The 27,802-nt window shown below is 37.4% G+C and overlaps 1 protein-coding gene across 2 annotated transcripts in view; it reads right to left on the bottom strand.

Annotated features, from left to right (window-relative positions):
* Nucleotides 1-1,499: 1,499 nt before the first annotated feature.
* Nucleotides 1,500-27,802, bottom strand: part of LOC107217385 (fez family zinc finger protein 2) — a 47,911-nt gene continuing 21,608 nt past the window's right edge. For both annotated transcript variants that reach the window (XM_046740339.1, XM_015654889.2), the window contains one exon: nucleotides 1,500-3,774. In XM_046740339.1, coding sequence (XP_046596295.1) covers nucleotides 3,518-3,774 — 257 coding nt within the window. In that variant the 3' untranslated portion in view covers nucleotides 1,500-3,517. The remainder of the gene's footprint in view (nucleotides 3,775-27,802) is intronic.

Here is a 27,802-nt window from a genome sequence, read left to right as displayed (position 1 = left end):
AATTCGTACTCCGAATGAAATTCGGAAATAATCAATAATCATCGCTACGACGAGGGATTTCGATGAACTTGAATTAAATGCTAGAAAATCCACTACCGGACGCTGTTTGATTTGAGACAGACTCCGTTTTCTCTGAATCTAACTTTGAAAATATGTTGCATTCGAATAGTATTTACCTACCCAAATTGAAGAGAAACTTTGTTAATTGTATAACTACAAATGTTCATTGAGATATTCGAATTGTATCCTGGAAAACAAAATTTCGGAATCCAAGAGGAATAGTAGGTGATTTAAAAAACCGTATAAATTAAAGATTTTTGTGGATAAAATAATTACACTTGAAATCATTGTTAGATAGAAATATTTGCATAGTAACACTGAAACTGTAGATCGTTCAGGACCGATTTTTCTCTTATTGAAAATAGAAACAATGTACAGAATTCAGCATTGATTGAAAAACAAGAAATATGAAGATTTGACTGGATTTCTGGATACAAAGAAATAAATCTGTACCTGGTCTGAAAAACCTCAAAAAATCATAGTATTCCGAATCCAACGTTTTTGTACATGAGACACAAATTTTTACTCGAGAAAGTGACTCAGTTACTAAAAATTGTTAAGATAACTGATAATTCAAGATAGAATCGACATACGACAAATTTATCTTTTCTACTTTGTGAATCCGAGATCGTAATGACAATTTCTGTTATTTCGTTTGTACCTTCTGGTAGAATAAACGATTAATTATTTGACAAAACGACTCACACGTATTGCATTAGTTTTTTCAACTATCAACAATCCATCCAAATATTCATCCAATATTCTAGATATTTCAAACCAAAATTGAGTAAAGGTGTGACAATGGCGTCGAGTCTTGTACTTCATGATCCCCTGCACGACAACGATCTCCATATTATCAATAACTCACGACCTGCAGTATGAATTTGGTATGAATTTCCCCCCTCCTTCAACGTTCTCTCTTCCTGGCTCACCCACTTTGCTAATAGCGATAAATACAGGCGGGCGAAGAAGATGGCTCGATGCAATTAGAAACTTTTCCAACAACCAAAAACAGGATGCATTAATTAATTCATTAAGCTGATACAATGATTTAACGTAATTGGATCTTTATCTCTAAGGCCACCGCTTCTACAGTATAGCAGGAAGCTATATGTTTCTATCACGTTGTTTCTGATCCACCGACCTCAACGAACAATTTTACTCATTTTTATACACACGGTGTGCTAAAAATGATTAACATAGGTAAGTGGTTTTTGGTAGAGGAGGAATAAATTTAAAGATGCGTTAAATCTTTTCTTTTCTTTTTACGTTTTTTGTTTTTACAAATAGTAACAGCGTTGTTTTTATTAATATATAATAATAATAATAATAATAATAATAATAATAATAATAATAATAATAATAATAATAATAATAATAATAATAATAATAATAATAATAGTGTCTAATTACAATAATTACATAATAATTAATAGTACAACAATAAAAAGTTGATAGCGATAGAGAAAGTTGGTAGAATATTATTTTGGCGAGAGATTTTTGGCAAGACGTTTTTTTTTTTCTTTTCGTACACCCGCACCGGGAAGAAAAGTGTGGTGTGCAGGTTCAGGAGAGTCTACCTAATACATAATAATATTTCGTCTCTATATAGGGATAGATTATACAGTTATATAGAATATTTACAATGTTGGTCACAGGTGCAACTGGGCGGCAATGCCCTTCTTATACAAACAACATCTGTTTGAGATATGCAAAATTCACACGCGGTAGACGCGAGCGCGCGTTTACATTTATAAATAATTAAACTCTGTATCATACGGGCTCTCTATTTTATTTTCTCTTTTGTTTCTTCCTCCTTCCATTTTCTCAATTGCTCGGCTGCCGCTGGGTGACGTTAATTCTGAAATATTATCCTCCGAATCGATGTACTTTGTTTTTTTGATCATGCGCGTAACAAGGAGTCAAAAATAAGAAAGTTGGCTGTCTCGGAATGATCCAATTTCAAACATGGCCGTTGCGAACTTGACTGTTCAATGCAGCGGGATTTTTGAGATACTAAAATTCGTGAACGTTTTCCAATTGTCTGTCGAAAGTCTGCAGTGGACTTCTCACAACTCAGTGTTATACATGATACAAGCTGAATGCATGTTTCGAGAATTGGCAAATAACACTTCTGTATTGCTATGTTTCTTACTTCGCTTGTCTTGATTCTAGACTTTCAGGTTCCACTGTGAGTATTTAATATAAGTTGCCGAACTGAAACGATCAGTATGATAGAACATTGTACTATTTTTTTTTTTTTCTTACCTTCTCGGTACTTTAAGTATCGGAAAAATCTTTACTTTTTCGAATCTGTTTGCAGTGAGCTTTTTGTGCATTTTGATATCACAAGGATCATACGGTTTGTAGAAAACAGTTACATTTCCACACTTGATCGATTTCAGTTTGAATATAGATCGTATAATTATGTCAACAAGGCTGATCGTTGATGATCGCACGCTCTGTATTACCGACCGGTACTTCAATCTATAAGGCAAAGTTTTTAGGTGATTAATTATACTGCGATGTTTGCTTCGGAACAGGAGTTCTTGACGTAATTCATACATGCGACAGCAGCGATTTTGTTGCAGGTGTATGGCGAGTGAATTATCTAGACGTTGTTAAGGCGGGATTAACGTATTAGGAGAATAATGAAATTCATACGCACAATCCATAAAAGATCGGATTAAAGGATTATCAGACCGTAATCAGTTGAATAATCCCAGTTATAATTTTTTACTCTTCTTGCCCGCGCGTATTGCTGGAGTAAAAATGTATGTAAAACGGGGAACAAATCGATATGGCAGGAAAGGAACATACCAAGAGAAAGCGGAGAAATTAATAGCAGACTGAGTGATCAGCTGCGCATGCGTAAAAGAATTGAATTCTATTGGCCGGTTGTAAGATCGGACCGCAGGTATATTTTAGTCTGCAAGGCAAGTGAGCCAACCAACTCGAAACAGTGCATGAGATGTGAGACTCTGCCGCGTCAAGTTGCAAATTGAAATATTATGTCGTTACGATGAAAATCGTATTAGTTAATCAGTCATCATTCAGTTGACGATGAAAGTTTTCCAAGCCTTCCCGAATGACTATATAAACTATGTGAGATCTGCTTAACCTAAAAACATCAGTATCGTCTACATAACCTCCGTAAGTCACGTTTGACAGTTGAAGCTTGAGGCGCGGCCAGCTTGTGTGAAAATCCGACGAAGCTTGCGCATGCGCAGTCGGTAACGCTAAATCTGTTCAGTTTCACCGTACACTCTCGGTATTTCTCTCTCGAGTAAAACAAACCGGGAATGGGATTCCTTTGTCTTGCTATATGTTACACGTATCTCTTTCTCTTCGACTTACTGCTCCTTGGAATTGAAGAGAAATAAATTCGCCCTCGCGGAATGAATTGCTAGCGTTTATACAGACTAAAATTGAAAACTCGTCCACGCTGGGCCCTCGATTACTGCATCATCGACGGATTTCCAGATGCAAGGCTGTTTTGGGATATGGAGCCTACCGAAGGCCTGTGGGTCGGGGCGCCAAGGTCGGCGTGCTGGGTCTCTCGGTGTCGCCTGAGGTCAACCTTCCGCTGAAACGCTCTTCCGCAAAGCTCGCACGCGAAGGGTTTGAAGCCGGTGTGCTTCCTGGAATGAGTTATCAGGTTGCTGCTTTGGGAGAACGCCTTGCCGCATACTTGGCATTTGTGTGGTTTTTCACCTGGAATCAAAAAATTAGAAAAAACGATTTTTAATGGCTCGAAAAGTACACACTAGAAGAAAAAAACATATTGTCGTTGTTTCAGTCACATTTTTTTACTTCCGTTTATTCATAATTAAGAGAAGAATTTCGCTTTCCGTTATCTGCCAACAGCTTTTTTTAAGCACTCAAGTCTAAGAAAAAGTAGAACCTATTGGACATTGAATATTTGTCATTCGATATCATGAGTGTAATATGTTACACGTACTGCAGTACTATTCGAAACGAATGAAAACTATCTACATATCATTTGATTGATTAAAAAAGCATTCCGTGTAATATTTCGTGTTATTGAATGGAACCACATTTAATTTATTTAACAAAACATTTCTTTCGCCATATTCACTAAATTCATCGATATATTTTTTTTATGCATAACCATTTTAATAGAATCCGTTGACAACTATATAACAAATAAAATAATCCTTAATTCGGGCTTTTCACTGAGAATGATAATAATTGTTATTATACTACCGTAGATTTATCGCTTGCTTAGTGAAAATCAGATTCCTCATCTACACGAGTACCTATTATACATACAATAACGCAAATTATAACAATAATGAATCGTTGATAAATCCGATCAGATCAACGAATAATAACAAAGATGAAGGGTTTTTTTCCAAATCCAAGTATGATAAAAAAAACTACCTCCCCCCTCCCCCCCTCCTGACCCACCAGATCGAGAAGCGTTGGGTGGTGAGCTGGCGTCGGAAAAGAAACCTCCGAGTGACTCTCGGCGATGCGATCGAAGAGATTGAAGGCTCTGCTAACGAGTTGTTTATGGATCCCCCCCGCCGCCCTATTTTCCTCTCCCCCTCGCCGAGACCCTCGAGGATCGCCCTATCTCTGGCCGGTGACGTGCGCTACCTCGGAGGGAGAATTCAGACCGAAACGGGACGTAGAGGGAGTCCATTAACAGCCTCCGCGTCGCGCTGAGGGGCATAGTCCGCATAGCTGAATCTCTCCCGCGGCCTGCAGGGTGGCGCTGTCGTCATGGCGACGGGGGGAAGGAGCCGCCCCTGCCCGCCAATCAGGGCTCGCGAAAGGGGTGGAGGGTGGGGAGCGGCTAGCCGCTAGAGGGGGGCTCGGAGCTGAGATTCCCGCTCGGGAGGAAATCTTGACCCGGGCGTGCCTCGAATCCTGATGATGCCGCTACGCTCTGACTGAGGCTCGGGGAAAAGCGGAACCGCCGTTCCACGCTTGTCGAGGCTGCATGCGTTCAGGCGCAAGGGACTCGTACCTGTTCATTTCGAATCGTTGCGATTTTCGCTACGAAGGGTTGTTGGAGTTGATTTTATATAATGCTGTAAGACACAGCGGGGTACGGGTTGCGGTGAACGTGTACACAAGGATCGAAGATTGTTATGGAAGGGGCGTGATATCGAATTTTGAAAAAAAAAACAACGCTGGGATCTGATATACATGTTTTTTTGCAATTCGGACAAGCACTGAGAACAATTTCGTTTGTTGCTATTTTTTTTTTTTTGTAACATATTTGTAACAGTGATCGTAATGAGAAAGAACAGTAACGGATACTAGACTTTCCGTTAACAGCTAGAAAAGTAATTTTCATTTTCTACCTTGAACTACATTTTTCTATTGTGGTAAAAAGTGAAAATAGTTAAGAACTGAGCGGTAAGCGCAATTAAAAATTTATCTCAGTGAGGGGAAAGATAGAAATAAGCAACGTACAGTTTCGTTGGAATGGATAAGAATGTAGGAACCCAATATGCACAGAATCCCCAGAGTCTGACAATATGTACTGTATTTCGAATTTCAATATTCTTTATACAGACATATATTTATACAGACATTTTTCGAAGATGATAATATCACGATTTATAAATTTTTCAAATGCACGATACCAGAATACAGAAAATTCAAGAAGTAGAAGGGTCAAAGCATAGAAAGTCAAAATGTAGAACCGTCAGAATGAATAAGAATGTGGCAGAATTTTGAAGATTCTATGTTTTAGTTTTCCAAACTTCACCTCTTTGCATTTTGACGTTGGCGTATTTCGGCTTGTTGCATTGATTAATTTTATTTGGGAGACTATTTTCTAGAATATTCTTACACTTTTTTTTTAAATACATATTTTATGATGATCAATTTTAGATTTCTAAACTTGCACTAATATTGATGTTCAACTATAAATAGTAATAATCTTGAATTGAATATTGAAAAAAAATGTGTTACATATTAATACAACCAATCTGTAAAAAATTGTTTCCTCGACAAAATAAACTATATCTTAAAGTGATACCAAACATTTCTGCTAGACTTGTTTCTCTATTTCGAACCGATGTGAAATAAAAGATCGATACCCAAGCGCTTGTTTTTAGTTTTAGTATTTACCATCTTGAGTTTTCGATCCAACAGAAATTTGAGTTAGTTTAATAGTACCTGTATTGACTGAAACAATATTTATCGGAACCAAAAAGCATTTCTCTTGACATAATTGGTGAATTGAAAAAATTTGTTTTTTGCTCGCGTGTTTCTCAGTACGTTAAATCTAACGATAAAGCGTGATAAAATATTGTAGGTATCGTTAAATTTTTTTCCAGCGTCATTTGAAACGCGAACGAGCTTTGGGGAGACAAAATCGAAATTATACTCTTCGTGAACCGTACAGGCACAACAATTCTGCTCCCCGTCTTTATGTAGCTTCAGGAATCTTAACGCCGAAGCTGCAAGCCCTCCTCAAGAATTTACTGCCTCGTAAAAATCAAGAACGACGACCCGCGTTTTCTCCGAGGTTTTCTTGCATACACTCTTAAAGGGCGGTTTAAACGCTCTTTCTTAACCCTTGCTTCTGTGATCCTGATCTCACTATACGAGCTTTTCTTTTCAATATCGCCTTCAATTTGAAAAATTTTCATTACACGTGGCATAATTATGGTTTGTTCTGATTCAACCTCTCGCGTTCAACGGTCTCAAAAACTTTCGTTCCTGATACTGAATTTTCATGCTTTCGAGGCGGAATCGTAAGAAACCTTTTACGTTCTTAGCATTGTGAATCATAGAACCGATTCTTGATTATACCAAGTTAAGTTGGGAAGAATAAATAAATTATAACTCGGTGCAGTTTGATTTCTATTTTACCAAAAAGATATGTATACAGAATATGATTTTTCATTACTGGTGCTAACCTGATCTGGATTTCAGACCTAGGTATATTTTCAAACCTTACACCGAAAGAAAAGTTTAGTCGAATCCCGTAAAATTTCTTAGATTCTAACAAATTTTTGCATTACCACGCTGTGACCAAATTCTTACAAGAGTCGCAATAATATTTTCTTCACTTTTCTTCATCTACCACGAATGAATTTCGATTTTCGTTGCACCAATCCGACTCATTAAATCTGTATACGCATTGAGAATATTTTTCCAAATCAAATAGGTTGCTTGAATTAACATTGACAAAAATTTTATTTGTTACAGCAAGTGGAAAAATTCAGTGAAACAGGTATCGTTAAAAGAACTGTTTGAATATTGTTGGAATTACGAAAAACGAGGTACGCCTAGCCATTTTGCGCTATTGTCGATCCTATTTTGGTAATTGCAACGCAAAATCACTTCGTTCGGTTTACTCTACTTTTTTAGTTAAACAATGCTTTAACGTCAATTCATTGTTGCACAAGCATTAAATTTTCGCAACGGTTACAAGAAAATATAGCAACAGTGATCGTAATGAGAAAGAATATTAACGGATACTAGAGTTTCCGGTAACAGCTACAAAACTAATTCTCATTTTGTACCTAGAACTATATTTTTCGATTGTGGTAAAAAAATGGGGTAACCGGAACTAAAAACTTCTTTCAATAAAAGTTTTATTTGTAAACGACAGAATCTGGTGTTTATATTTTTCACTCAGCGAAATCAGACAAAATTTTGCTCACTTCGAACACAATTTCGTTTCAGACCGGACGAAGTGATTTGGAAATGAAAAAAATTCCGTATTATAAACAAAATCACGTTTGCCCGAGTATATATTTTCAACCTCGGTTAGAACGCTCACGGCATCGTGTATAATGCACCGGGGTGTCGGCTGCTCAAGTGTGCATCGCATGTATGGTGCATCCACGCGCGTTGCCTGGTCAAAGATTTATAGATTTGCACACTGCGGTAGAAAGTTGAGATTCGGAGTTAAATTTTTCAGAGGCAACTCCGAGGCTCCCGGCTGCTTTCGTTCCGGGGTTTCCTCGTCTTTCGTTTCTCGCTTTTTCCCCCCGGCTGTGTGCGATGAGAATCTCGAGGGCCAGGGGATGAAGGTGATGCTGGGCCGGGCCAGGATGATAGCGAGGCGCCCCTTGGGCTTAAGACGCCATTACACCCGGCTCCGAGGCCACCGCCCCTCGGCCCGAAAGCCCCGTAAAGCCCCTAAAACTATATTAAACTCGGAGAAATCTTGAGGGTCCTCCGGACGCGATCCTCGCCTCATGATCCTCGCGACGTCTGCCGCTCGGCGCGAACCGGCGAAACCCAAAAGTGTACTTTGATCACTTCCCCAACAAGTATCTCGAAACTTTGCCCATCCCCCTCGTGATACCGAGGCAAAAGTAACGCGGGCGCAACTTTCCTTATACCGGTAACGAGATTGTAACCTTCTACGACGTTTTAAGGATCTCGAGGCGCGCAACACGGACACTTGCAAAAAGTTTTACACCCTCGGTACCCTCAAGACTCTTCCACCATCCCTTGCGATGTTGTTGTAGGTTACACCGCGGTTACCCCTACAAATGCACTCAACACGGGGGATTAACTACTCTTGAAATCGGATGTACAGGCGGGTTGGTCAGGAGAGCTTCGAACTTCTTTCTTCAACTTCTATATATATATATATATATAGTTACTGTATATAGTTATATAATATACTCGAGTCAGTTAACAACTTATCTTCGTGTCGTCTGGAGTGTAATATAATGCACCAGTCTTCGCGAGATCGCTTGAAAACCTTATTTATCGATCCACTCTGAGAGTAAATTAAGTTACGTTTTATGTTCATAGGGGAAAGAAATTAACCCTTGTTATTTCGTAATTTAACGATCGTTTCCCGTCATTTTTCAATATCTGCATGTTTGCTTGTACGCGAAATATATTTTTTTCACTCGACGATGAGTCGGAAATGGACACATTAGGTCAGAAATGTGCCGAACGAAAAGATACGAAAATTGCAACTGAAGCTCATCGAGTTAAATCTGTAGATCAAAAAAGTTTCTCTTTCGTCGAAAAAGTCATATAGTTTACTATAGGTACTATACTTTGACCATTCCACATTTTGACGTTTCTATAATTCAACTTTTTACGTATCGACTTTTATGTATTTCGACTCTCCACATTTCGAAATTCTATGAAGCAGATTTTCGTGGCTTTGAAAATTCGATATCGTTACCCTTCCAATTGCTAATCTTTCTAAGATGTTCACGCACTGAGAGAAATTTTGTAGTTCCGGTTACCGCTCAGTCCTTAGCTATTTTAATTTTTTACAACAATCAAAAAATATAGTTCTAGGTACAAAATGAAAATTAGTTTTCTAGCTGTTACCAGAAAGTCTAGAATCTGATACTATTCTTTCTCGTTAAGATCACTGTTACTATATTTTCTTGCAACTGTTGCGAACATTTGATGCTTGTGCAACAATAAATTGATGTTAAAGCCTTATTTAACTAAAAAAGTAGAGTGAACCTCAGAAACTGATTTTGCGTTGCAATTGCCAAAAAAGTATCGACAATAGCGCAAAATGGTTACGCGTACCTCGTTTTTCGTAATTCCAAAAACATTCAAACAGTTTATTTGAACGATACCTGTATTACTGAATTTTTCTAGTTACTGTAACAAACGAAATTTTTCTCAGCGCACCCGCATTTTTATTCAAGATACAGAAATATATATTTTGATTTCTGTATATCGCCTTTCTACATCGTCATAACTTTTCTATACCTCGACTAATTACTACCTACAATTCAAAAATTCGATAAAACATATATTTTTACGTCCTTGAAAATTCTATACAGTGACATCCATTTCCTAATCTTTCAAGATTTTCAAGCTCGCCAAAATACAGAATTCTGTGTTTTGGTTCTCTGCACCTTATCTCTCTACATCTTTATAATTTCCACTGTATAAAATTTCGCAAAACATATTTTCGCGTCTTTAAAAATTCGTCATTGCAACTCTGCCTTTTCCGATCCTCCTACACTTTCATTCCCATCCCAATTCCGAAATCGGACCCGGATTTCAGAATTTCTGTCAAGTTGAACGAGAGTCCGACGGTAGAGGAGGAAGCCTCTGGAGGGTAAAGAAAGAAGAGCCGGACTCGGGTGGTGGCGCATTGATTTCCGCTCGTCTTCATCGACCTTCGCGTTTTCCTCTCCTCTCTTCTCCCTCCCTCTCTCGCTCTCTCTCTCTCTCTCTCTCTCTCTCTCTCTCTCTCTCTCTCTCTCTTTCTCGCTGCCCTCGACGCCACTCGTAGAGCCTGAGATAGCAAGAGGGAGGCATTCGGAGGAAGAAACGTAGCATCGTTTTGCCCGTTCCTCATAATTCACCGCCTGTAAGGACAGCGCGGATTTCAACCCATATTCCTCGAGTTCCGCACCGGGATTATATCAATCACGTGACCCGCAGCCTCGCAGCTCGAAACTGCCGATGATCTCATCGAAAAGAAAAATTCTAGTCGGTATTTCGAGAGTTAATGCCTCGATACGGGGAAAACTGATAACGGACAAATTATACACTGAGAAAAATTTCATTTGTTACAGTAACTAGAAAAATTGAGTAAGACAGGTATCTTTGAAAAAAGTGTTTGAATATTTTTGGTATTACGAAAAACGAGGTACGCGTAACCATTTTGCGTTATTGTCGATACTTTTTTCGTAATTGCAACGCAAAATCAGTTTCTGAGGTGTTTACTCTACCTTTTTAGTTAAACAAGGCTTTAACGTCAATTTATTCTTCCACAAGCGTTAAATTTTCGCAACAGTTGGAAGAAAATCTAGTAACAGTGATCGTAATGAGAAAGAATAGTAACGGATACTAGACTTTCCGGTAACAGCTAGAAAACTAATATTTATTTTTTACCTAGAACTATATTTTTCGATTGTGGGGAAAAAATAAAAATAGTTAAGGATTGAGCGGTAACTGGAACTAAAAATTTCTCTCAGTGTACCAATGTTGGATAACGAATGTAGCATGGTGTTCATTTGATGACATTCGTGCGTATTAATGAAAAAGATAATTATTTTCCGTCATAATCTCACTACTAAACTTTGTTCTTTCCGAACCTTAGAATCATCAAATCACAGATCGAATGTTACGGAGAATTTTCGATCAGTCCTAAGAGTCGAAATTTCGAGGGATTCAAATGATCAATTTAGAATCACTAAAGTTGAAAAGGATACAAATTTCTGAACAGTTAAAATTTCGAACGGTTGAAATGAAAGAACTCAAGTTTTTGAATTTAAGACACCATTTTTTGTCACTATGTTGGAATCTTGCAAAATTTCGATAATTTCGAGTGACAAGCTTCGATTTTATGATTTATATGATCTTCGGCTGTTCAGTATTTTGATCCCAAAATCCTAGTATAATTATATTGGAACAATAATATTCACCGCCAGTCAACTGTTTTGGAAAAAAAAAAGCAAAAAAAAAAATCGTGGTTTCGTACGATGCGAATGAATGAATTCCACATTATTAGTGAAATTTTTTTTTTTTTTTGAACTTTGTCGTTGTATCTCGGCAAAATCAAATTTAAATCACGCGTCTACAGCGTCAAATCCACGTGTTCGTAGACGTTTCCATAAAGTTTTTTTTTTTTTTTTTTTTTTTTGTAATTGTAAATTTCAGTAAAAAACCTTCTCTTTATAGGAATAAAGAATGCGCAGTTTTTTTTATCAAGTTTGTCGAACGAATTTGTTTAAGGTCACTGTAACGACAAATTCGACTTTAAAAACGAATTTAATTACGTACCTCCGATGCAACTAATTTCTCAATACATCATTAATTTCGTCCGATTGATAAGCAATGATGTTTTTTTTTTCTTTTTTTTTTTTTCACTAAAGTTCGGTGTCAAAAAATCACTTCAATTTTTCACAATAACACAGTAAGCATCTAAAATATCGGCGGTAAATTTGGATTAAATTTGTTTTATAATTGTCGATGAAAAGTGACCGAGAAACTGGGTGAAAAAAAAAGAAATTAAAAAACAAAAAAACCGATCGTTCGTCATAATGTGTGCGCATTTTGTTTCCAATCGAATATATGATACAAGGATCGTTAAAATGCAACGTAAAAATTATTCTGCAAAAACTAAAACGGACTTTCCCTGCAACGTGACGACAGCTCGTTGTTCTCGTTGTTCCGCAGATAACGGGCAAAACGCTGTCATGGGAGTTTGCGGTGAGCTCAATTCTCGCGAATGTGTGCGTTTGGCACCGAATCGCCGTTTCTCGTTGTCGAACCAGACTCCTGGGAGTCCCGTGGGTTTACACCTTGACGCTTGTCTTCGGCTGCCCATTATTCCCTCGTTAGCAAAGTCCGTTTGCCTGGTGCAGTGCGGTAAGAGAACGATTCGCTCCAGACCGATAAACCGATTCCCACGTCGCTCGAGCAGTAATAAAAAATGCAGGCCAAGTGATACGAGTGTAGAACATAATAGCAACAAATTTAAAGCTTCTTTCAGATTTTCTCTCATTTGCAAATCACACCGTTCAAAATCGTTACGTTGTCTCGAGATTACGATCGAGGAATGAAAATAATCCCTGGTCTTTTATTGCGATGATAGGCTGAGCAACGCTTTATTTATTTATTTGGATTGTCAGAAATTAATAAACCATTTATAGCAATTAGCCGGGTTCTTTTGAATAGAAACGAAATTTTGTTTCTAGCAGTCTTAAATGAACAACGACTGTGTTTTTTTTTTTTCTTTTTTTTTATCAAAAAGGAAACTGATGATTTGTATTCTGTAAACAAAGCTTTATATAACCTTTGATTACTCTTGTCAAATCAATCACTGTGAATCGTTGATATTATTCCAATTCGAAAAAAGTTTTATTCTCATTTTACATTACTTGCAGATTGGTAAGGAATCGGACGATAAGCTTGATTCGTTTTTCTATGATCGATTTCATTTCAGTCGAAGTAAAGTATGATTTTAATACGTTCTACTGATTTTGCATAATTTTTTGTGCAGACTAAAGAATTATTCCCGCGAAATCAACAACATTTTCACTTTGTTTCGAATCGGTTCTAATTCTGTTCTTCATTTCATAGACGTTAGTGAACATTTCTTTCGTCGAAATGAAATTTCAGTTGAAAATAAGCCGTTAACTGCGTTGAAGGAAACAAATGCAAATTATGGTATTTTGTTTTTCTACGTATATCACCGTCAACACGCTTCAGCTTTATAAGTACAGTTGATGGATTTATTTATTATAATCCTGATTTATATTCTCGGAATAAATGGCAAGCTTTAACCGCGCTTCTCATCGAATAATTTACTTTTCAAGGTTGGACCCATCATATTTCCAGCTTTTTTATGCCTCGATCTAGAGAAGTTAGTATGTTCATATTAGTTATAAAAAAAAAGAACCAATCATTGTTCACCCGTAAAATGTTACATCAATTTTATTAATTATATACATTTGTACGGTTAAAAAGAATTTTCTTTTGCAGTTTGTATGAAATTAGATACCTAATTTAGAAAGACTGAAAATATTCCGGATTCCGCGGAAAGAATTCTTTAGTCCGCGCACAAAATTATGCAAAATCAGTAGAACGTATTAAAATCATACTTTACGTGGAATGAAATGAAATCGACCATCGAAAAATGAATCAAGCTTATGATCCGGTTCTTTACCAATCTGCAAGTAATATAAAATGAGAAGAAAACTTTTTTCGAATTGTAATAATGTCAACGGTCAACAGTGATTGATTCAACAAGAGTAATCAAAGGTTACGCACTGAGAGAAATTTTTAGTTCCGGTTACCGCTGAGTCATTAACTATTTTCATTTTCTACCACAATCGAAAAATACAGTTCTAGGTAGAAAATGAAAATTAGTTTTCTAGCTGTTACCGGAAAGTCTGGTATCCGTTACTATTCTTTCTCATTACGATCACTGTTGCTATATTTTCTTGCAACTGTTGCGAAAATGTAATAAAATGCACCAGTCTTCGCGAGATCGCTTGAAAACCTTATTTATCGATCCACTCCGAGAGAAAATTAAGTTACATTTTATGTTCATAGCGGAAAGAAATTAACCCTTGTTATTTCGTAATTTAACGATCGTTTTCCGTCATTTTTCAATATCTGCATGTTTGCTTGTACGCGAAATATATTTTTTTCACTCGACGATGAGTCGGAAATGAACACATTAGGTCAGAAATGTGCCGAACGAAAAGATACGAAAATTGCAACTGAAGCTCATCGAGTTAAATCTGTAGATCAAAAAAGTTTCTCTTTCGTCGAAAAAGTCATATAGTTTACTATAGGTACTATACTTTGACCATTCCACATTTTGACGTTTCTATAATTCAACTTTTTACGTATCGACTTTTCTGTATTTCGACTCTCTACATTTCGAAATTCTATGAAGCAGATTTTCGTGGCTTTGAAAATTCGATATCGTTACCCTTCCAATTGCTAATCTTTCTAAGATGTTCACGCACTGAGAGAAATTTTTAGTTCCGGTTACCGCTCAGTCCTTGGCTATTCTAATTTTTTACAACAATCAAAAAATGTAGTTCTAGGTACAAAATGAAAATTAGTTTTCTAGCCGTTACCGGAAAGTCTGGAATCCATTACTATTCTTTCTCATTACGATCACTGTTACTATATTTTCTTGCAACTGTTGCGAAAATTTAATGCTCGTGCAAGAATAAATTGATGTCAAAGCCTTATTTAACTGAAAAAATAGAGTAAACCTAACAGACTGATTTTGCGTTGCAATTACCAAAAAAGGATCGACAATAGCGCAAAATGGTTAGGTGTACCTCGTTTTTTGTATTGCCAACAATATTTAAACAGTTTCTTTTAACGATACCTGTTTTACCGAATTCTTCTAGTTACTGTAACAAATGAAATTTTTCTCAGTGCGCGAGCCTTTTTTTTTCATAAAATACAGAGCGTACACCTACATATATACGTATGTGTATATGCGGATAGGCACATAATCCAAGATCGTGCAAAGTGGTTCGGCGGGTGCACACGTACGATGATCGTATGACATGCGAAGGATGAAACTCGAGCCGACGGGTAACCGTAAGTCGGTTAGCTCCTTAGTGCTTCCGTTTCGCCTCGAGGGACGAGTGATGGTTCTGTTCGCAGTGCGACCATCCAGAGGGAGATGCTTCGAAGATAATAGAAGAGTCGAGGTCGCCACCCGGACGGCTATTATTTAATTATTACGACGCCGATGGTATTAGGAATCGTGACAAATCGGATCTGTGTATTCCGTTGCAGCGATATCAGAGGAGGGGAAAATTAAGAAGGAGTGAATATCGCTTACATCCCGGATAATCCACCTCCTTCCCTTCTCCACCCTCTCCGCAAGGGAAGGAATCTCGTTTTTCATTGTCGATAGAAAATTCTGCGGTACGTACGTATAAACTCTTCTTTTTTTTTTTTTTTAAGAAAATTTTTTACCGTCAACCATTCAGTGTGATTATTATAGTCGTCCAAATTTTATATATGTATATGGTTGTAGATTTTTTTTAATTTCACCTCAGTATGTACCGCAAGAAGCTTTTCTTAACAAAACGCTACTTTTTGACGTTATTTTGAATAATATCTGGACATTCACAACGTTTTATTACGAGTTTAAATTTCAAGCAAATCATAAAGTTATAGAGTTTCACAGACGCGTCATGTTAACATCAAGTTACTGTTTCACAAAACTCGAAATTATCGCGATGGTTAGAAGAAAATACAGTACCGGTGAGTATATTAAAAAATTGCCTGGAGGTATGGTAAAAAAAGAAAATAATTAAGGGCTGTATAACAGTCAACACAAGTACGGAATTTTTCCTCTGTGTGAAATTCTCGTCCTTGTTCAAGACACGGGGGTGTTTTGTAACAGGGTAAAAAGATATCCTCAAGTCATCCTGAGGAGAGGTTACAAGTTATGACCGTGACGTTTGTTGCGGATGTTAGCAGACGGGGCAAATTGACTTCGATCTGTCGACAAGTTTCACCGATTCATCGTGAAGTGTTGAAAAATGACTTTCTGAGCAGACAGATATAGTGTATAAACGGCGAATTTGAAAAACGATAAATCAAGAGTCGCACGTGGTATTTTGACTGTTCACTGTGAATTGCAAATCAATTTTGGATAGAACCAGAATTAAATCGCGTGTCTATCGGCGTAAGTTTGTAACAAATAAAAATGCGATTTTAGTTGCAAAGGGGCGTGTAATTTTTTTTTTTTTCTTACCGTTTGCTGTGAAAATAATCAAAACGTGTAATTGAATTGAAACGAAGCGTTTGAAAATACAAACGCAAAAAGTCGTATCTTAGGCACATACAACCTTTTTCCATTAACAAGTATACGCGAAAAATATTATTGAAACAGAAAGTCGTAACCACAACATTTTTATTTTATTTATTTTTGATTACGTTTCACAGACTACCGCAATGCACAAAAATCGAAACTAACAAAGTTGTACGCAGTTTGGATGTCCGACTTTCTGAATGTCGATTATCCAGATGGTCATTTATCCGAATGATAAAAATGGCAATAATAATTTTTGGAAATTACGCTCTGAGGCACTTACCGCGATAAATTATTTTTTCGATTCTTATCAACACCAAACAAGGTCGTACCTTTAAATTGTTATTCAATTCCAACGTTTCTGACCATATTTTCATGTTTTAAACCTAGATACGGTGCGAAAAAAAAACATACGCTATTTTGCCTTCTTCAACAGCAAAAAGTTGTAAAATTGCACTTACGACCTTACGCCATTAGACACGTGAAACGTTTTCTAACGAGGGTGAAGACTGGAACAGATTGTATAATTAGGATTCACGTATTCATCCAATCCTAACGACAAGCTATTATTACATTGTCAGGTTAACTAGGATTTCTCAAAAATGTTAAAAAATGTGATCTTCTGATACATTTGGTCGCTTAATTGATAGAGTGAAACTCGAATCGACTCGAATTCAACTCTAATTGTAAGTAAATAAGGATGATTTAATTTATACCCAAGAAATATTTCACAAACAAATGACAGCACTGCGATGAATATCATTCAAGTGCAGAGTTGTCTTATTTTCAGCGGTTGGTTGTAAATTGTGCAGACACTCGAAAACTTGTTTACTCTGATCATACAATTTTTGAGATTTAAGGTTTTCACCAGACGAACCATTTCAATGCGTCGACAATCATTCGGAGTCATTTTTACTAGAACATACGATTTTCATTGGCTTCCAGTGTACCAAGTGATTTCAGCATTGATTTTTAATGATTTATTACCATTCTGGCGTTTTCCACTGATTTTTCGATCAGATAGGATCACGGGGGGTTACAACAACCCACTAAAAATCAATGGAAATCAACGAAACGACACGATAAGATAGAAACCAATAGAAAACACTTCGTCGATGCTAATGATCAATTGAAACCATTTCCCGTTTACCGCAAGACTAACAACGATTTCCATCTTATCCAAAGCTCACCGTGCAATTTCAAGTGATTCGCAACGATTTTCAACGACTCAAGTTACCTAAATCGATTCCTCGCGATCTCAAACAACATTTGAGTCACTCAAGTTCCTTCGATCCAGAATTTCATTTCGAACTGTCACACGAATGACTTCTTTGAGCGAATTCATTGCCGCGAATAAAAACACTCTACAAAAATCCTGGAAGTCTTTTATAATTATCCATCCAACAACGAGCACGATTTTGAAAATAACACACCAACAGCCGAGTCTAACGATTGAATAAAAATTCTTTCTCGCGCATGCCGGGTTCATGGTGCAGTTAATTTCACCCCCCCGCATAGCGTGTTTGGATCAGTCATCTATACGAGAGAATTGGATGTGCCTCCGCATGATGGCAATATTTGCCTGAAATTTAATCATTCGTGCCTAGTTCGTATGAACCGACACGTTCACCGATGCGCGGTGATCACACAAGGGGTTTGTATTATAAATATATGGTTGCACGGTGGCGGATTCACTCGCTCGCCAACTCACACGTAAATGTGATCGAAGCGTTGCAGCGGCGCGATGCACCCCGTGTAATGTTGCACCGGTCAATTTGCATATCTAATAACACACAGCGGTAGTTGCGGGGCTGGTTTATACGATGAATGTGAAGCTGACACCGTGCAGGAGTATCGATGGTGATAAACGACACGGGGAGAAACACATATTGCCGCAGCAGGGGTGCGAAATCGGGGAAAGGGTGCAGTGTAAGCTTGGGAACAAGTGCACAGAGAGAGAGGGAGAGAGAGAGAGAGAAAGAGAGAGACAGAGACAGAGAGAGAGAGAGAGAGAGAGAGAGAGTTCAAAGAGGAAACTTTCAGCCGGGAGTTGTCACAATTACGAGTGATTTGACAAAGGGTGTGCTAATCGTTTTCATCGGTTGAAATTTCATTTCTCACAGAGGTTGAATTTCAACTGATATATATATATATATATATGTACATATATATATTGTACAAGTTACATATTTAATCATTAATTCGTCGAGATAATCCGTATCGCTGCAATTGTCAAATGATACTTTTAGTTTATTTCATTATCAGCTCGTCTCTCAAGGGGTTACATACGTCCAGAATTTTCAAAAAATCGATTTTTTTTTACAGATTATTATTCTTTATAGTTTTAGGCGTATTTCTGTGAAAGTCGATTGTAAAAATTCCCCATAGATACAAAGTTATGGTAGAAAATCGGACCGCCCGACGAGAGTTTAATTAATGCACACAGGTAGCTGTCCTTCGTTTGAGGCAGCTGACCGTTACTTTCGGAGCCCTTCAGCCTGTCGGTTCTTTTGTTATTCTTTAAGCATTTATAGGGACATCTATGAAAGTATTATTAAAGTATGTGTAGGGTCGATATGCTAAGGTTTATGAAACTAAAGGTTAGTTGTTTTTGATCATTCGAAGCGAACAGTTGTGTGTCTTATTTGTGATTTTCGAAAATGTTAAATCGTCGTAGTATGGATCGTAAAGGCAGTAAAAGTGAACGATGTTCACGTCCTGGAAAAAAGAAGCCTCCTCAGAGGCCCAGATCAGACGGAGAGTGAAAGAAAATACACTAGCTCGGCTGCAAAAAAATTATCAGGACAATTACATGAGGTTTCATTCGATCCAACGTTCTCATACTGTATTTTACAGTTCAATGCGGTTTCTGCAGCTATTTCGGGGTGTGTAGTCTGTCGTACACGTGGTGGTGATGTTAAATTTTTAAAAGCAAGTCCACGTGGACTTGGTTTCAAATTAAATATTTTTTGTACAGCGTGTGACGCTAATATCAATAGTGTTTTTTCATCGCCATTGTTGAACACTGCATACGAGATAAATCGATGGTTCACATTCGCTTTCCGACTTTTAGGAAAGGGATTGAAGGCAATGCAGCTTTTTTGTGGTGTCATGGATTTAGCATCATGTATCGCGCAAACAACTTTTGATTCAATTACAAATATTATTGAAGAAGCTTCAGCAACCGTTGCTAAAGCATCTATGAAAGTTGCTGCGGAAGAAGAACTTAAAGAATCTGCCAATCAAGATAAATTACAATTATCTAAGGATGGAATTATTGTATCCGGAGATGGCACTTGGATGAAGAGAAGATTTTCTTCGTTTTTCGGAGTCACAACATTAATGGGTTATTTCTCGGGAAAAGTTGTCGACTGTTTGGTAAAAAGCAGATATTGCAAAGAGTGCGAAATTCACGATAAGCTCAAAGGTACGGCTGAGTATGAATCGTGGTTAGAAAATCATCACGAAAATTGTGCAGCAAATCACAAAGGTAGCTCTGGGAAAATGGAGCCAGATAGTGCTGTGGAAATGTTTCGGAGGTCATTAGAAAACTATGGGGTTAAATGTGAATATTACATAGGTGACGGTGATACAAAAACTTTTTCTAGTATCACGAATGCTCAGCCGTATCAAGATCTTGAAGTAAAGAAGAAAGAATGCGTGGGTCATGTCCAAAAACGTATGGGTACGCGTCTTCGCAAAGTCGTCAGTAACGGTAAAAAATCAACGTCAATCACGAAAGAAGAGAAGCCGACGACTTCAAAGAAAAAGTCAAATACATCGAATCAAGTCAAACAAGTTAGTTTGGGAGGAAAAGGAAAATTAACTGGCAAACTAATAGACGAGCTAACTATTTATTACGGTTTGGCAATTAGAAATAATATTGACATTCTACCATAAATCATCAACGGACGAAAAACCTCAGCATTTTCATTGTCCACCTGAAGAAGAAAGTTGGTGTGATTGGCAGAGAGGAAAAGCCGAAGGTACGATTGATGAATACAAGCACAAAGCCCCTTTACCTGAAATTGTACTGCAGGCAATAAAACCCATTTATGTATCATTAAGTGACGAACAATTACTTGAAAAGTGCTTAGGTGGATTCACACAGAATGTTAATGAAAGTCTTAATTCGAAGATTTGAAAGATTGCACCCAAGCGTAGTCCAGGTAGTCGGAGAGTAGTTGAAATAGCTACCAATGTTGCTGTATCTACTTTTAATGGCGGAGCAGAGAGTTTATTAAGAATGGAAAGATTACTTGGAATAACAATTGGATATGAGGGGTACCACTATTGTCTCGGAGAAAATTCGAACCGACTGGAAAAAAATAAGCAACAACAATTGCTTACTGATCAGGAAGGCATACAATATGAAGCTGGAATGGGAGATTAAGCGTAAGTTAACAAAATAAATTGAAAAATTCATTTTAAATTCTTGCTTAATTGCGCGCGACCTCGAGCGAAATGCACATGAAAGTTTAAACGCGTTTTTCTCGAAACTACTTTTCCCGGCACGGTCTGCATGATAACTCATACAGTTTTTAACATTTTTTGATGCGATTTTTTTTTAAATATTTGAAAATGTTTTCTCTATAGTATGTCGAGCAGGATTTTCGATATTTTTATTAAAAAATTTTATAAAAATAATTAAAGTGTGACATTTATGACATAAAACGCATACTTTTTTTCTAAATTCGGTAAATTGGCAAATTTTTCGAAATTAAAAAATTCGGCTCGACAGACTATAACTACAACTTCATTGTACAAGAATTTTTTTTATTTTTACAGATCCATCAACATTTCAAGGATAAATGATGCAGACCGTGGAGCAACTTTTTTTTCATTGTACTTTGGGTCACGTGATATTTTATGTACTAATTTTTGTAAAGAAAAATTAAAATACATTTTTTTATAAACTTTAAGTACCAATAAACATTGTATAAAATTTCTTTATATTTATTTCTATTGTTATCCCTTCTGAAAACAGTTTTTCTTTTAGCGCGTTTTTGGTGCTGCTGTACGTATGTAACCCCACTTCAGCATTAGTTTTGCTGTTTCAGGTTTTCTTTGAACACTTTTCTTTGCTCCTTTGAAAAATAATCTATGTTTGGGAATTTATATCTCGACAATCGAATATTCAGTTCGATTCCGGTTTGTATGATAATATTCAAATGTATGTACCTACGTGAAACTTTATTTACGTAGTTAAAAAGAAAAAAAAACATCAAAATCAATAATTAATAAGAAGCATTGTCGTTGACGGTAACGTCATCCATGCTACATAATATTTTTTGCGGCGCCTACGATCTCTCAAAAACTGTCTGAGCGATTTACTTTAAGGGAGCTTTCCAGTGTGAAATTTTCAAAAAATCGATTTTTTTTTTTGCTTTATCGAATAGTATACACTCTTCCGAATATTCCCTGAAATTTTCATGCCGAAATTCAGATTATTTCGGTTACTGTACAGCATTTCTTGGAAGAAGGCAACGGAGCGCTACAGCTGCCCGAGCGACAGTTATTTCTATTGTCTCGTTCCTACCTGCACGTACATGAACTTGGCTCGCCAATTGTCGAAAATGTGAATTCGGACTATTGCATAATTTGCCGTTAATTAGCCGTAAATTAGTCGCGCGACTTGTTTTTTTGTCGCACTCAATTTTCAAAAAAAAAGCGGATGGCGTGCTAAATTCTTGAAAATCAATCAATCACTGTGTGTGGCAACTAGCCCCAAAGCACGTATTCTGCGGAAAGCAGATAGTAGAAATCGCTACGCAGTGTGCTGTGTGCACCTTCAATGAAGGTTACGACCCAATTTAAAAAATTTTGGAGACGATGGGATGCACGATAGGGCCGAGCGCCGCAGATTTCGCCGCTAAGTACAAGAATGCGCGCATCACCCAAGCAAACCGCCGGGCGTCCCTGGATAGCAAAGAGGCGAGGACAGCTCGTCGGAGTGAACGATCCATTGAGCACGATCTTTTCGAAGAAGCAGAAGGGATATTGCATGGACCTGGCATCGCTGATTGACCGTAAGTAAACGATTTATCTAAAATTTCCTCACTTGAAACTTTGAACGCGTTTTTCTCGAAACAGCATTTTTCAAAACGGTGTCCAACTTGGAGGGCAGAGTTTTAAAGCTATCGAATTGAATTTTTTACACAATATTCTTAACGTCATTGTTTATCGTGCTATGGAAGCTTTTTTTTTTTTTTTTGACATCTTCCTATTTTTTTGTAAAAAAAACTGCCCAAAAAAATGCTAAAATCGATACTTTTTGTTCAAACCGGTGCCATTTTTGCAAAAAAAAAAAAAAAGAAAAAAGCCTCCATAGCACGAAAGCCAATTATATACCGATCAATAATCTTTTTGTGTTTTTTGTTTCAGATCACAATTGTGACCCCCAACGTGGAAACCACATCCAAGTGCATTTTCTGCAACAATTGTTTCATCATTTTTATAGATATTAATTAATAAATAAATCGATATTTAAAAAATTGTTTTGTATTCTTCAATACCCAATTAATATACAAAAAAAAACCAGACCGATTAGATTATTTTTTCTTTAAAAAAAAAAATCGCGAAAAACAGCATTTTTCGGGCTGTCACACTGGAAAGCTCCCTTAAATTTAAAGACAGCATTCTGGGACATTTTATCCTATTTTCAACGGTCCAAATTTTTCTGTAGTCATCACATTGTTCTGCTAATTAAATAAAAACGTAGTAAATTTGGGACAAGAAAACCATATTTCAACATCATTCTGTCATAATTTTCGTGAGAAAATAGTAAATAAAATTTGTAAATCCTTATAAAAGGGGTAAACTATTCAAGAATCCTATCTCCAAATTTGAAGTAAATCGGTCGAGCCATTTTCGAGATGTCGTGAGTATTGCAAAAGAACATCGAAACTAATTGTAAGTGATACCGTCAACATTATTGTCAGTAACAATGCCCTTTGTCAAATGATTCTAATGAGAAGAAGAAAAAAAAAAACTCAAACGAAGCTCAATTTACTTACTTTTCAATAAAACCAACACCGTGGTATACAAGTTCTCTAAATTCATCCACTATTTTAATCGCCATTACTCAAACATGCGCTCTTAACTATCTTCCGAATGAATCTGAAGACGTTGCATGCTGAAGGTACTCAAAAAGTATTGTGACAGACGTGTCGTTGGTAACAAGCTGCAGAGATGGGGAGGAACAAGAGCTGGGGGAGGAGAATGAGACAGACAGAGAAAGATGGGAGAGTTGAGGGCTGAGGGCGGTCACACCGTTGAGAAGTTTAAACAGCTTAGTGGGATGCTGCGGCACCCTGAATTTAGGGTGTCAAGTCACTCGGAAACCTCAAATAGCCCTCGAGGTCAGCGCGGGGAGGATCGTGTAAGCGCAAGCGGACGCCTTTCTCGACGAGCAAACGATCGCTGAATGAACACAAGTGTTACGATTAAAGTTGCGTCCACTTCAACTCACATACGTAATATATGACAGGCTAACATCTTGTAATTGGAATCCTTGATGAGATGAATATTGGTAATAGTTCCTATCGGATTTCAGAGACAGGTCGTTCAAAGCTTCCGTTCCAATTTCATATAAATCGGCTTAGTAGTTTTTCAGATTATCGATAACGAATAAACTAACACTTTCTTTTTGCATGTAATAGTACTTTGGATGAAAATTGAGCCCGTTTCTTTTATTCTCGACTACTTGATAAGACAAACGGTGGACCCCAAAATAGGCAAACAGTGCTCTTTTTTTTGGGAAGGCACTTTAGTTTGTACGTAGTAAGACCTTTTAGAGATGGGAGAGAAGGTTCTGTTAAAATTTCATGAAAATCGGTTCGCTAGTTTTCGAGGTCATCGATAACAAACAATCGAAGGAATTTTCTCCATAATATCAGTTCACAAGATAATTCGATGTACGCCGACATTTTTGACATACTTTATTTCTATCTTAATTGCCACAATCTCGATACAGTAAGTGTGAAAAAATCGAAACTCAACCAGTAAAGGTCTCTGTGAAATTTTCAAATTTCGAATTTAACCAGTTCTGCGACATGCTTCAATCAATGCCAATCAATGACAGCGAAGAAAAAATGCTCTGGGATGTAGTCAGAAAAAACTTGACGAGAAAAAAAAAATGATGAAGCATTTTTATCAGCAGTGATGAAGTCTGTAGAATTTATGAAATGCTGCTATTGTTAGAGTCGTTGCCAAAGTCGATTTGAAGATGCATTTGGGCTGTTGAAATGTTTTGTAGTCAGCGAAACATGAAAAAGATGGTACAACTTGATAATTTTACGATCATTATTAACAGAATAGAGCGGGAAGAAGGACTATTTTGAAACTGCACTGAAACACCGAATCGGATTGAACGAGCTTGATTTTCTGGTATTCATTTTGTACCAAGAATAATATTTCTCGGTTAGCCGAAAAAAACGAAAATATTTACGAATTGTACAGTAATAAGAAATGTAAATTTCTTTTAGCGTGTGGCAAAAGACCGATTAAAAGAACAGAGGAAATTGTTTTCGAAACCGTTATCTCGTTTTGTTTTTTCAATTCGATCTTCAGTAATGCAGTTAATTTTCTCTCGCGATTCCCGAGTACCGAGGCAACAGCTTCGAATGAATTCGCGTAGGACAATAGATTCCTGTGAATGTTTTTATTAGCGGAGTGGGCGATCCGGCGGAGAGTTCACCCTTATTTTTGTTTCTAGTACATCCCAGCGGGCTGCAGACCGGTGCAGTGCAGGGAATTTGAACGCTGGCCACTTGTCAGTCTGTCGCCTTCCACTCTGCACCACCATCCAGTGTCGCACTTGACTTCCTCGGCCTTCGAACTACCGACTTACAACCCCTGCACCAGCACCACGGCTGCGTGTGCCAAAATGCACGGGGTGTCCCGTTTTATTCCGCGTAAGAAAATGTCTGACAATGAGGTGGATCGAAATGAGGTACACTTGGGGACAATGGATCTGAGACGGCTAATTTTTGACACTGGACAGTTATGTTGGCAACACGGAAACCTGCAGCGCCACAGTCGGCCGAGCGCGAAACAAACTCAATCTCGATAAACGTAACGTAACCCATGACCGTCGTTGACGTGTCAGTCCAACAAGTCATTATCCCCGCGGTATTCTAAGGTTAGATACGACGGTCATGGGTTACGCTACGTTTATTGAGATTGAGTTTGTTTCGCGCTCGGCCGGCTGTGGCGCTGTAGGTTTCTCTGTGTTGCCAACATAACTGTATAGTGTAAAAAATTATCCGTCTCAGATTCATTGTACCCAAGTGTACTTCTAGTCGTGGACATCACGTACCGAGAGGTTCTCTTGGAAGGATCTGCTCGCAAGCATCTAGTTTATATCCGTAGCCACATTGAGAAGAATTTCATTTGTTATAGTAACGGGAAAAATTCAGTAAAACAGGTATCGTTAGAAAAAAACTGTTTAAATATTGTTGGCAATACAAAAAACGAGGTACACCTAACCATTTTGCGCTATTGTCGATCCTTTTTTGGTAATTGCAACACAAAATCAGTCTGTTAGGTTTACTCTACTTTTTTAGTTAAATAAGGCTTTGACATCAATTTAATGTTGCACAAGCATTAAATTTTCGCAACAGTTGCAAGAAAATATAGTAACAGTGATCGTAAAGAGCAAGAATAGTAACGGATACTAGACTTTCTGGTAACAGCTAGAAAATTAATTTTCATTTTGTACCTAAAACTATATTTTTCGGTTGTAGTAAAAAATGAAAATAGTTAAAGACTGAGCGGTAACCGGAACTAAGAATTTTTCTCAGTGCACCTTAGTAAAAATGTTACTGTGTATAGTGGCAGGCAGAGTGACCGATGCGAAGTGGATCGCGACGGCGTCGCGAGTCGAACCTTTTTGGTGGTCGAGAGGTTATGGTTAACTGTCACTTGTCAACCGTTCGATTCTAGGGAATTTCGTTCTCGTTAGCGAAGGTTGGCAGCAGGCTGCGCGAATGGATGGCGGTCAATGAAAATTAAGCAAGTTGAATCGCGCGCACTGCGAGCAGGTTCTTTCAAGAAAACCTCTCGGTACAGGCAACCATGTGGTCGTGACTACTTCAAAAAATGTAGTTCGCAATGCAAAATGAAAATTAGTTTCTTATCTGCATTAATCAGGAAATCTAGTATGATTTATTATCTTTTCCAAGTATGGTCACTCTTACTGTATTTTTTTGTGGTTATTGTTATAGTTTGACATTGCTGCGACAGAGATTTGAGGTTAAGGTCTTGTTTAGATGAAATATTGTAATGAACCAGATAAACAGCCATGATTTTCGAGTAACTAGAAAGTGCAGTATTGATTGATGTGATTATACTCAGTAGTTACTTCTAAACTATTTTCTTGTGATTTCAACATTATTTGAAACGTTGCTGTAACTATACTAATTTTAATAGCATTTTTTGATAACTATAACGGATGAAGTTGTTCTTAATGTGAAATCGATTGAAAGCGTTGTTTCGATCCTGTCACTCTTTAAATCAAACTTTCATGTTAAAATCGTTGATTGGCCAAAAATTGATACTTTTTGTTAATTTTTTTTACGAGATATATAGTCAATCATTGAATATTTATCGAATTGTCGTACACGTAAGGTACAGACATTTCTTTGAGAACGTTAGAACAGAAAATACTGGGATTATCAGTAAAAACTTATAGATATCGGTGCTACATTTCAAATCTCTTCAAAATGGCTTAAAATCCTGTATATTTGTTCGATTCCATTTTACAGTAGTTTGTTCCATGTAGATGACTATTTAGTACAGAGTTGCTGAATCCAGACTTTCGGTTTTTCAGTAAATAATTCAATTTACCGATGATATACCCAACATCAGCGCAATGTTGTAAAATTGAATATTTAACGAAGCCAAAAGGATGTAAAAAAAAGGTGTTCGAATGAACTTTTGGAATATATTGAATGTGGGAATTAATTCGTAGCGTTTTTATTTTTCTCATGAAAACAGACGCGTAAAACGCTACGAATCAATTTCAACACCCAATAGTCTTCTGAATAATTGAAATTACGAACGAAATCTAACATTTACTAGATTTTCAACAATTTTCAAGCGTTTTGAAATGAATCCTTTTGTTAAAAACCACGTGATATTTTCTATCGTTGAATATCATCAATCAATCATCCATAGCCGACGAATCTAACAATTCGATCAACAGTCAATGTCACGGCCAATATTTCCTGCAATAAAAAATCAAAAAAGGTACGAATTTTCGGTCCTTCAACCCGATCGTCAGGGCGCAGGACACGGGAATTAAAGGAAGGAAGGAACAAACGGGACACCCAGTGTATCCCGTACACGAGGTCATGTATCTCTGTCTATTCCAGCTGGTCTTGTGCACGAACAATATTTGCAGTGCTCTTATCCCTGCGTGCACCGCAGGTCGACGTCGGGATCTCTGGTGGTGGAGAGGGATAGAGGGAGGCAGGCACCCGCCTCGCTAATAATGAT

The sequence above is a fragment of the Neodiprion lecontei genome, chromosome 5 (genome assembly GCF_021901455.1).
Source record: "Neodiprion lecontei isolate iyNeoLeco1 chromosome 5, iyNeoLeco1.1, whole genome shotgun sequence".
Taxonomy (NCBI): domain Eukaryota; kingdom Metazoa; phylum Arthropoda; class Insecta; order Hymenoptera; family Diprionidae; genus Neodiprion; species Neodiprion lecontei.
This window is presented reverse-complemented; position numbering and strand designations above follow the sequence as displayed.